The sequence below is a fragment of the Dermacentor variabilis genome, chromosome 6 (genome assembly GCF_050947875.1).
Source record: "Dermacentor variabilis isolate Ectoservices chromosome 6, ASM5094787v1, whole genome shotgun sequence".
Taxonomy (NCBI): domain Eukaryota; kingdom Metazoa; phylum Arthropoda; class Arachnida; order Ixodida; family Ixodidae; genus Dermacentor; species Dermacentor variabilis.
In genome coordinates, this window is record NC_134573.1 from 34,601,484 (window position 1) to 34,613,780 (window position 12,297).

General features: G+C 45.4%; 1 protein-coding gene across 1 annotated transcript in view; it reads right to left on the reverse strand.

The window, feature by feature from the left end:
- The window catches only part of LOC142584720 (dnaJ homolog subfamily C member 2), a 127,858-nt gene extending 115,647 nt beyond the window's left edge, over positions 1-12,211 (reverse strand). Inside the window, exons 1-4 of the mRNA XM_075694939.1 lie at positions 11,831-12,211; positions 9,204-9,394; positions 6,960-7,035; positions 5,676-5,774 (exon numbers count right to left, since the gene is read on the reverse strand). Of these exons, the coding sequence (XP_075551054.1) occupies positions 5,676-5,774; positions 6,960-7,035; positions 9,204-9,394; positions 11,831-11,903 (439 nt within the window). The 5' untranslated portion in view covers positions 11,904-12,211. The remainder of the gene's footprint in view (positions 1-5,675; positions 5,775-6,959; positions 7,036-9,203; positions 9,395-11,830) is intronic.
- Positions 12,212-12,297: the final 86 nt, after the last annotated feature.

Here is a 12,297-nt window from a genome sequence, read left to right on the forward strand (position 1 = left end):
TGAGTATTAGTAACACAAATTATGAGGAGTCCTTTCGTCATCGGGCTAGTACCGGAATGTCGCTGGGGGGTCTCAAATCGTGTCATGCATTTACCTCAATTTCTCGGTTACTAAAGCTCTGCTCGCGATTATATTGACGCCTTAGACGTTCTAGAACATTGATCTACCACTTTAACTTGAGTTTCTGGTAACCTCTAGTGTCCCTTTAATCTACACATCCTCGGTGAAAGGTGCATGGTATGGCTTTAGTCTCGCCACGTGAACGATGTCACTTGCAGTTGACGATGACGCTGAGAGGTCGGCGGGGATGATTTCATACGTGACATCGGTCACTTGTCGCACCACACGGCGTGGGCCAGTGTAGCGCGACAGCAGCTTTTCGGAAAGGCCCACACGTCGAATGGGCGACCAGAGAAGCACCAGAGAATCCGGAGAAAAGTGCACGTCGCGATGGTGGCAATCATAGAGGCGTCTCTGATGCTCCTGTGAGGCCTTGAGACGGGTGCGGGCGAGTTGGCGCGCGTGGTTGGCATGTGTGATCCCGTCACGGGCGTATTCAGTGGCTGAACGTGTGGCCGAGGGCACCAAAGTGTCCAAAGGCAATGCGGGCTCTCAGCCATATAGGAGATAGAATGGTGAATAGCCGGTGGTGTCATGACGTGATGAATTACACGCAAACGTCACATATGGTAATTGAAGATCCCAGTCGTGGTGCTCGTTCACAACGTACTTCGAAAGCATGTCGGTGATGGTCCGGTTGAGGCGCTCCGTGAGGCCGTTGGTCTGTGGGTGGTAGGATGTGCTGAACTTGTGCTGTGTCGAGCAGGAGCGGAGGATGTCCTCGACAATTGCCGAGAGAAAGCTGCGGCCACGGTCAGTGAGTAATTGGCACAGAGCACCGTGCACTAAAATGATGTCATAGAGAAGAAAGTCAGCAACGTCAGTAGCACAACTTGTCGGGAGGGCTCTGGTGATTTTGTACCACGTAGCATAATCAGTAGCGATGGCGAGCCATTTATTTCCGGAGCCCGATAGAAGAAATTGTCCAAGAAGGTCCAGGCCAACACGGAAAAAGGGTTCGGGTCGTATGTCGATCGGCTGGAGACATCCAGTTGGAGGTGTGGAGGGCTTCTTCTGGCGCCGACAGGGCTCACAAGCAGCAACGTAGCGCCGCACGGAGCGGGCGATACCCGACCAAAAGAATCGACGGGCACAGACAGTTGTATGTGCACGAGACCCCCAAGTGTCCAGCCAAGGGAGCGTCGTGAAGTTGGTGGAGGACAGTCGAACGCAAGTGTGATAGAATGACGAGCAGAAGGTCAGGGCCGTGTGGATCGAAATTGCGGTGGTATAATGTCCCCTCCTTGAAGAGAAACATCCGGAGAGAGGCATCGCCAGGCGTTGACTCCAGACGGTCAATGAGGGCTCGTAATGAAGGATTGCGGCATTGCTCGTTGCCGATTTGAAGCAACTGGGACACAGAGAAAACGCAAGCGATGGCGTCCGCATCAGCCGGTTTGTCGACAAGGTAGCGGGACATACAATCGGCATCCTGGTGCAAGCGTCTCGTCTTATACACCACAGAGAAGGTATATTCTTGCAGGTGTAAAGCCCAGCGAGCGAGTCGTCCCGTGGGGTACTTGAGCGAGGATAGCCATCAGAGAGCGTGGTGATCAGTGAGGACACAGAAGGGGCGTCCGTACAAGTATGGACGAAACTTTTCAACAGCCCACACAAGAGCAAGGCACTCGCGCTCAGTGATTGAATAGCTGCGCTCGGCGGGTGATAGAAGTCGGCTGGCATAGGCTGACCATGTCCCATGTCCACGCTGGCGTTGTACTAATACTGCACCTATGCCGTGACCACTGGCAGCAGTTTGAACTTCCGTTGAGGCAGACGGGTCAAAGTAGGCCAGAATTGGAGGCGTAGTAAGGAGAGTAGTGAGCTGCGAAAAAGATGCAGCATGGTCAGGTCCCCAAGAAAATAGGGCGTCTTTCTTCAAGAGGTCGGTAAGGGGACGGGCGATGGTCGCAAAATCCTTCACAAAGCGTCGGAAATAAGAGCACAGCCCTACGAAACTACGAACGTCCTTGGCAGACTTCGGAACAGGAAAGTTTGTAACGGCGCGAATTTTGTCCGGATCAGGTCGCACGCCTCTGGCATCCACGAGGTGCCCAAGGACGGTGATTTGGCGGTGAGAGAAGTGACATTCATACACATCAAGAAAACGATCAGTGCGGAAGGAATCCGTGCCTTCCCTGTCAGCGGCCTTTTTCTCGCCCAAGACTACCTGCAAAGTTATCCTGTTCCTTTGGCAGAAACGGAAAAGCCAACCCGCACTGGCGTCGAACCCAGTTATTTCAAGTGCATCGGCAAATTCGCTGTCTTTTTCTTGGAGCATTAGGCCAGACACGGGAACGTTTTGCAGTCTGGCATCTTTGAACTATGTGAGAACAGCTTGGTCCACATTTTGAACGTTTCCCAGTTACAGCCGTTTCCTCGTAGGGGTGAGTTGTGATTCCTGGTGAAGCTTGACAATCTTGTCTGTCTTTCAAAATGGTCGTCACGGTCGATGGGGCAATGCCACGCTGTCTGCTCATGTTGATTTGCTTTTTCCCTGCGTCGATTTCCTGCAATAAGTCCAATTTGTCCTGCAGCGAAAACTGCTTTCGCTTCTTCTTGGCGCCGTCACCAGCTGCATACATAGTTGGATCTCGGGCCTTTGTCGTCATCCAACCTTTGTCGTGATCTCACCTTTGTTGTGAACACGGTGGTAGAATAGGAGAGGTGGCCAAATGAGCGCCGCAAGCGCGTCGCCGCACCTCTGGAGTTTCTGCAGCAGTCACCAGGTGGCGAAATGGGTTTATGGGCCCAAAGACATGCATCACAAGCTTTCACTGTGCTGTAAAAGGTCAGTTATTATCGAAATTTTTCTGGCTTTAAAACGCTGATTATAATTTTAGTAATTTGTAGAGTCTGTCTGTTGGCCTTGTCTACAAAAAAAAAAGTATGTCAAGCTCTCTGGAGCTTAAAAATTTCTAATCGGCGTGGGTAATCTCGACAAGACTGATACGGAATGCCGATCACAAGGGGCGCGCATGTATTTTTCTGGAAGTGTGAAAATCCTTACCGGCGCGTGTACAACGTAAAAAAAAAAAAAATTTGGTTTTCATGTCATTGGCTCATGGACGTAGTTGATTTATGGTCGTCTGGCTGTAACTAAATGTTACTGTGCGCTCACCAATTGCCTAATTATTGTTCAGCTCCCTAAGAACAGAAAAAAAAATGTCCAAATAAAGGTAACAAAATATTTTATTGGCATTTAACTTGGGAATACAATTACGCTATGCTAGAAACTGAATACTTTTTCAAGGTTGCAGTGTATACAATTAAATAAATGCACCGTGACAGCACAATTGAGCGCAGAAAAGTATGTTAACACGATATGTATCTCCCACGCCTTTAACTTTGTTGCGAAGCACTACATACTAAAAAATGTTTACAACCTTTGGGTTGTATTTTGTCCCCAGATAATAATCGTCATCTGTCTTGCCCACATTTCTTTTCTTTAATGCTGCGAGCCCGGCACTTCCTAGTCACGAACGGCTTGTGCGCTATCAGCTTGACACAGCATTCTCAACAGGAAAGTAGCGAGCGCCGAGTTTTCATGAGAGGAAACGCAAGCAAGGTAGATGACGATTATTGTTTGGGGACAAGATAAGCCCCAAAGGGTGTAAATTTTTTTAGAGTGTAGTTCAAACCAGTTTTGATAGCTTCCTTAGTTTTTTAGTCTTGTCTTGTGCTTTTGGATTTTTTTTCTTTTGCATACTGGAGTATGCCCATTGATACATAGTAATGCAGCAAATGATCCAAAATCGTTTCCTTGTGAGCAGAGCATGCTTGCAAATGCAAATGTTTTGATATATGCATATATACACATATTGGTTAACACGACAACAGTACTTTGGGGAACATAGTAAATACTCTTTCCGCATAGTCGTACATGCTAATAAAGAATTCTTTATTAATATTGTAATCAGGAAGAAGAAACAGATGTACTTATTGATCGTGAACATATAAAAAAGATATTTGTTTCAAACATTATTAGTTTGACAATGACACATTAGTCATCGCATGTTCTCAGAACCAATCTGTTTCCAGCAAACTAAAGAGAAAAAAACAAAAACAACCCAATAAACAAGGAATAAATGACGCGTCTGAAGTCACACGTAAATCAGTGCAAAAAGTCTGTTTTAAGCGACCATAACTATTCAGTGTGATTGAAGACGCGTCTGGTGCGATGCGGCGCTCTTTCTCAAACATCAGAGGCTTAAAAATACAGTGAGCGCCCGCAGGCTACGTACTTCCAAGTACATCGGAGCGGAGAAATGGGCCCAGACTACCCCTGCTGCCATCTGATGCAAAGCGGCGGCAACTCGAGAGCCATCGCATATTGCGCGATGCATTGGCGAGGCGGTGCCGCTTGGCCATCTCTCCTATTCTACCACCGTGGTCGCGAAGTTTGTGGTGAAGCAGTTGGCACTCGACATGGTGATGATGATAGCTACAGCACTCGTGGTTTCTGTTTTACGCGAGAGTTGCGGCATTGTTACTTTTAGCCAAAATTTGTAATGCTGAAAATAAACAATGTGCGTTATTCGGAAATATGCGCTGTATTGGAATTCGTAGTTCTGAAATATCTTTAGATTGGAAATATAGGCAATCTGGTGGGGATTTTTTAAATATTCATAAATTTGAGAAATTTGTTAATGTGGGGTCCGTAGTAACGAGGATTTGACTGTATCAAAAAGGATGCCAACTGCTTTGTTGATATTGTGATGTGGTAGTGACTGTGACGAACACAGTAGCAAAACTATAAATGGCGAAACTAAATCTTTATTGGGCGAACTTGTGCCCTAAAAAGCAAGTTACACTTAAAGCACAACAATAGTGGCGAACACAGTCGGCAATCGTAGAAAATCTGATCGGTGGGCCAAGCGCGTCGGCTTTTATACATCAGACGTCGAATGTTCAAGAGTAATTGGTGGGACCCGCGTGCCTTCCACAAAGTTGTACACTATTCGTGGCGCGCACACATGCAATCAGATTACACAAGGTTCCGTGACAGGCACTGCATAGAATGATCGATAACATTCCAGAAACTTCCGATACAAGCAGGTGTGTCGTGCGCTGTGCAATAACATTTGTTAGGCGTTGAAACGTGGTTGCCCAATAAATATAAACGAGTACACATGTCAACATCTGTGGCATAGTAAAATCCAGACCAGTCGTCATCATTCAAATAGTGGTAAAAGGCTAGATAGTCACCGTTCGTAAAAACAAGTAAGCGAACAGGCTCGCTCAACACATGAATTGCCTCTAGAAAAATTGCGAATTCGAGCGGAACACACCAATGGTCAACAGGAACCAAACCGCTAACAGCAATGGAAAACTCAGCAATGCAGAAATTAGCCAGCAACAGAGTTTTATGTCGCAAAATATGATAATTATTACATAAATGTATCACAGACCTGGACTTACTTATCCCTGAACGAGTGAAGTGGCACGTTTCTAATAACCAGTGGCCACAAAGAACACTTGCTTGGTGTTTGCAGAGCTGCCTGCTAAGTATGAAGAAAAGTGTGAGGGTGCCCAGCTGTGATTCGGTCGCTCACCCCTAGTGATGCAGGAGAAGTAGTCACGGTCCAGGTCCCTGACCTGCTCGCCCTCCGTTCGCCGCTTGTCGGGGTGGTGCAGCAACACCTTGCGCCGGTCTGCAGTGACCAAATCAAACCATTATCATGACTCAAAGGTAGATCAAGATGGCCAAAACTTCAGCCCCTTTTAAAAATCCATATGTTCTAGAAGGGTTTCGGTGCAACTAGTTGGTATGGGTCATTCATTTTAAACAGCGGAAAAAAAAAAAAAACAACAACAACGGGCAAGGAAGAGCACAGGACAATGCTGGCCCTGTGCTCTTGCATGTCTTTTTTTTTTTTGGGGCGCTGTTTAAAATGATTGATCCATGTATCACTTACTGTGCAAAGCACTTAATGGCACAGCATTGAGAATATGATGACAGTGAAAACATCTCAACAATGACAATAGCAATGATGGTGGCGTGGTGACATTCAATACATTTTTGACTGTCATCTAAGACAGCCATGAGCTAGCGGTGTTCATGAGAGGAACGTTAAGAGTGAGTCCTGTGCCGAAGGCTGTGCTGGCTCTGGCAACATATAAAATTGCAAGCTGTCAGAACTGTAGCTGTGAATTGCACAAGGATATGCTGGAACGATATGAAAGACAGTTGTTGCACTTAAATGAGTGAGCACAATTCTAGTGACTGGTGAAGGAATATTTACTGAGTGCATTCAATCAAAAAAAGAAAATTAAAATCAACCGCAAGTGAAAAATCAAACAAATATAATGTAAGCATAAAGCTTATAAACTGCAATTTCACATACGGTTGACATCAAATTCAACAACTATTATGTTATGCTTTCGTTTCATCTTACACTTCATCATCTTTCAGTTCAATACACCCGCACTTCATCTCAACACCTTCAATACTAGGTCTACAAACTGTAAGAGCCAATATTATTCAACAAGAAGGCCCAATTAAAACAACCACTTTTCTTTACAGTCATATAGTTGCTATAAAGTCACATGCAGTCATTTTTTGTTTTGTTTTTTCATAACGACTATGCACACAGACACCAGAAATTGAGAGAAAGAGCAATCAAGGAGCTGTTCTTGTCGGCTCTAATGTTTTGTAAACGAGATCAATACCAACTTGCCAAACAACAGGCACTGTAATTGTTCAATAGTAGCACGTTCATCGTCTTGCAGTAAACATTCACACACACAAAAAAAAAAAGAAACCCACAAAGCTATATGTTTTCTTTCCAATTTACAGCGTGCAATCACCATAATAAATGGTCAGCAGCAGTTCTCACGGGCTTTCTTGATGTCATGGTCGGTGGCAGCATATCGTTTTCCCTGCAGGCCGAGCACTCGGTAGTGGTCTTGGGACTGCACAGACGGAGAGGCACTTTTTGAACAGTGCCACAAAGCTAAGCACAAACCCTTGCAACAGCAGGCAGTTGCAACAGTCTGGTAACAAATAAAAAAGCACAACAGGTTGAGGCAAATCCAAACCAGGCAGAAATTTTTCGCGTGCTTTGTGTGTTGGCACAATTGCATGAACACACCCTGGAAAGCAACAGCATTGGAGCAGTCCACAGAAAACAAACAAAGCAATAAGTGAATGACTTGAAGGTATCCAATAAAAGTGTGCAATAAACACAAGCAACAGGTGACATGATGTCAACACGACTGACAGAATGCTAGCTGCAATCTTTTTGTTCCCTTTACACTGGCTGTCTTCAAGTGCCACTTTGCAAAACGTCATTATATAATTCAAGCCACAAATAGCTCAGTTGCAAAGCCAGCTTAGCGTGTCTTGTAAATAACAGCTGGAAGTCTATGCTGCACCTTGTGGCTTTTGGTACATTTGACTTTCATTACTCTGTTAGGATCAATGACTGTATCATGCCTGCTGTACTTACGATCACCCTTTATTGCCTACTGCCCACCGAGATGGCTCCTCTCGTTCTTGATTGGTTTTCTCACACCAAGCGCCATCTGTAGACTATCTGCATAACCACTGCTCACTGGCACTGTTGTCCTGTTCTCACAGCTCCTCCTTTCTTTAAAATGTAAAATAACTTTCTTGAAGACAGGTCCATGCCTGGCTATGGGTCATTGCAGAGTGCCAGCATTTCCGCATGTGCAAATGCACCCCATCATCCGGTCATGGGGTTATACCAATGTAATGTCATTTATTTCCAAACACTGGGCCACAAAATATGGTCCATGGTGCAAGTTTGGCTGAAACACCCTTAGCCGCATCACATGAGGAGAGTGGCTGTCAAGAAGCATGAGGTTACCTTCATTGATGGTCGTGAGCTGCTCACGATGTATGTTGACTTTTGCATCTGCAATTGTTCTGATTGATGATCCTTGGTGCAATTTAGTGCCTCAGAGAGGCCCTTTGTGATGCCTGCCATAAAGGCTTTGTGCACTGCTGCTGGGGCTCTGTGTCATCCTTGCTCCCAGCATGCTCCTACAGGGTGTGCAATGCCTGACACTAGCATAGGAAAGGCAGCACATATCCAGTTATTACACTTTCTGTAGTGCACATGGCATAAACAATCTCTGGTATATGCTGGCCTAAATCCCTACAGTTGAAGCAGTAAGTTCATAGGCACTCCTTGTGGGGCATTGTGGGTTACATAATGGGTGCCAAAAAAGAGAAGCACAGTCGCGGACGGCAGAAGACTAGGCGGGGTGATGAAACTAAGAGATTCACAGGTGCTAGCTGGAATCAGTTGGCACAGCACAGGGATAATTGGAGATTACAGGGAGGGGCCTTCGTCCTGCAGTGGACATAAAATAGGCTGATGATGATGATGATGATGTGGGGCTCCAACATCTACAGGTATATGCATGAATCGTAGTAGAGTGTTTTTGGAGAGCAGTTACAATTGTTTTGTCCAAGGAATGATGCTAGTATAGTTGGAGGCCCTCTAGCTTTATTTTCATTATCAGGTACCTTGATCATTTATTTGGACTCCAGAGCTTATCAGATACTTTCTTTTACTTGAACTCAGTCACTGGAACAGAGGAGCATTTCTCAAGAAATCTCTCAGTGCATGTGCATGAATAGAGGGGGAACATTACAGAAGAGCCAAGGTGCAGTGCCGGCCTTTGTCACCAAAGGTCGAAGCAGCGCCTAAAATAGAGGAACTGAAGTGAATTATGGCCTCATTCAGGAAAGCACTATCGTTTCATGCAGATGCTGCGATTTGTTTTGCTGATTACAGTTATATAAATAACACTTTCTTTAACATGTTAAGATCTTGTTAGAGCAGCCATTATGCAATTCTTGATCGCCAGCTCCTTCGTGTTGTGCTAGCCACTCTTGCACCAGAAACGTTTCCTTAGCAAGTCCAACCCAAGTTGCACCTCTGAGGAGCACCTTGGAGTACCAAAAAATATTCAGCGTAGAAAACCTTGTTCTGCTCTCTTTTGGCTGAGTGTCTCATGTCTATAAAGTCAGGATGCAAACAAGGAAAAAGCATTTGTGTGCACAGACATTCTCAACAGGAATGTCGTAAGCAGGAAAAGAAGGGGAGCACCTTCCACTCTTTGGGGTCGAGGCTGAGCAGGTACTGCGTCTCAGCAGGGTCCTCTGCAACGCTTCCACCTTCACCCTCGTCTGATGACTCGGAACCAATTGATGCTGCTGACGAGACGTGGCGGGTGTGAGCATTCTGGTACACCGCCTCAAACCATCGGCCCACAGGTTCCACTTCCACCTGACTGAGCTCTGCAAATGTTGACAGGAAAGTGCCCAAACTGAGATAAGATGCTTGACCTGCGCATTTCGGACTCTGCTGTTTTCAAGCTGTTTGTTACATGGAGGTGAAAAACAGAAAGGCAAGTGAAATGAAAATAATGAAAAGTGGAGTACTCTGGCCATAGCTCAAGGTTCAGCATGTGATGCCACCAACCTATCGCAGTGCTGCAGCCTGGGTATATACCTTACTGTCACCAGAGAGGAATGTTTTATTTGCATGCTGTCATTTGGCAAATGTATGTTGTGCTTACAGCCGAGATGCTTCCAATGGACTGGAAGTAATTGCTGATTTTCAAGAACCTAGACACTCATTCAATTCTAGACGACCTTTTTGTTAGATTATGAATAGCATTTATGTTAGGTTTTCCACATATATTATTGATAGTGTATTGCTGCATGGGCATCACCCATGACGTGCTCCAAAGGTACCTTACTTCCTTGCCAGATAGCTGAAGATGGCTAATGCAGTGCTCCACTAATACACACTCAACACACTTGTAAAAGCCTGCTGTAAATAAGAAAGAATGATAGCTTTCTTGGTTATGATAGAATGAACAAATGTGTACAGTGAAGCAATGGCGTTTTTTGACCTTGGATTGTACTGCCTTACAAAATGCAGTAGCGAGTGGTACATTAACCAGTCTTCGTTTAAATAATTAAATTCTGGGGTTTTACGTGCTAAAACCACAATCTTATTATGAGGCATGCCGTAGTGGGGTTCTCCGGTTAAATTTGAACTACCTGGGGTTCTTTTGTATGCGCCTAATTGTAAGTACACAAGCGTTCACTGCATTTCGCCACCATCAAAATGTGGCCGCCGCAGCCAGGGCCAAACCTGTGGCTTTCAACTCAGCAGTGCAATGCTATAGCCCCTGGGAGTCATCGTTTCAGCTACCTGACAAGGAGGCACCTTGAAAGCACATTATGTGTGATGCGTATGTAGCAGAAGACAATGAATATTGCATGTCTCCCCAAGGAACGGTTGTGATCAGAGTGCATCATATTACCTGTCATGCCTATTTTGCTGCTTTGTATCTGGTCAAAGTCCTTTTGACATCTTGTTAAGATATCAGCAGATCTTACCATTAGAACTTTCATGTGAGACTGAGCCCATGCCCTGTCCACTTCTTTTTGTTTGTTCACCCTGTGCTGAGCTTCCCACTTCACAAAATGAACACCCACTAGCTAGCCCACCTGTCAATTCAATTTCAGAGGTACTGTCATAACTTTCTTTTTCTCAGAAGCAAACTTTTGAGAGGTTTGTTAGCTTAGACACAATGGTACCACCAATGTGTCATTGTTACAGTACTTCCGCTTTAACATGTTCAGCAAGGTACCGCAACAATCTTCGGATGCAGCAACGAGTTTTATGACTATACCTGGGCAGCGTGACGGAACAGATGAAACATGACAAAGAGATTAATAAAATAGACAGGATGTGGCACTAAAGGCTCTTCTTTTGGTTGTATTTTATTGTGCTACCCGGGTATAGCTATGAGTCTGGACCAACTTCCTTACCTTTCAGTCGTTCTACAACAAAAATAACTCTTAGTTGGGCTAGATAATAAGTGTGAAAGGATGGCGGGGAGGCACCTTTCTTGGACGTTTGTGTGCAACTGAGTGTGTTTTCTTGTGCTTTTCAGCTGTTATTAAAATTATGCAACATGTTTTACTTCGCATTGAACATTCCGAAAGGCCTTCACCAACTACAGCTAACAAAGTTTTACTACGAGAGGTCTCGCGCAGCTGTGATGCATCTTGTTTGCTCGTACTATCAACACGCTCTGATGACAGGTGCTAGTCTTCTGTGACGGCTTAGGCTAGGAATGGCATTTACACATCAGTAGTACCATTTAAGAGAGATACAGAATCTCCAGGCTGAGCTGTGCGATGTGACTGCAACTGTGGACCTTACGCTCTGTTTGCTCTACACGATGGACAGACGCTGGCTGTTGCTCTTGCCCATCTCGACACTCTGCCGTTATGTGAACACTTATACTTGGCGAGAGTGTTAATTTAGTATCCGGGACATCCAGACCTTACATTATTTTTTTATAAGGAACACGAACTTGCAGTGTAGGCTACGTCTAGACCCGCTGGTCGTCTGCTTAACCTTCTTCACTGTGCCCTCATTGTTATCTATTACGCTCGTATTTACTTAATTTCCTTCAGCACAGACTACGAATGCATCTGAGGCCGACTCTTTTGCCCGAGTCACACGAAATGCCTCACGAAATACCTGCCAGATAAACAAAACTTTCTCCAAGACAACGTGGAAATGCAATTTCTTTGGTACGACCTACGTCATTCCCCGACCAGTATTAAGGAGCGAAGGATTAAGACCAGGATTAACGGCTGCTAACTCTTACAAACTAGATGAAATTCCTGCAGAGCTGTTTTTCTCACCGGTGAGCTTGCCGAAGGCGACAGCACCAGACTGGCCGGGAGGCGCCGGCGGGAGCACCAGAAGCTGCACCATGACGCTGTCACCTAACTTTGACTTCAACACACAGTGAATTAGTGAAGCGGGGGCGGCTGTCAGTGGTACTGCGGCGCCGTAGTCTCCTTAGACTTCGGCTGTTCAGAACAGCTATGGATCACAGAATGCCGCGCGTCTTTACCGAAGCTAGCCTGTTAGTTATGCATCATGTCACAACAGCGATCATAACACGCTCCACTACATCACAAACTTGAAAACGCGACCACACAGACCACGCTTTCTCAAACACGCTTGCCAGACAGTCTGGCCGGTCTGGCCATGGTCTGGCTGCCCACGATTTAAGAACTGGATCGAGTTGCCTTCGAACGGCACAAATTTGTACAATAAATAGTCATTATTTTTCACAAAAAATTATCTTCGGTATGTTTTTATA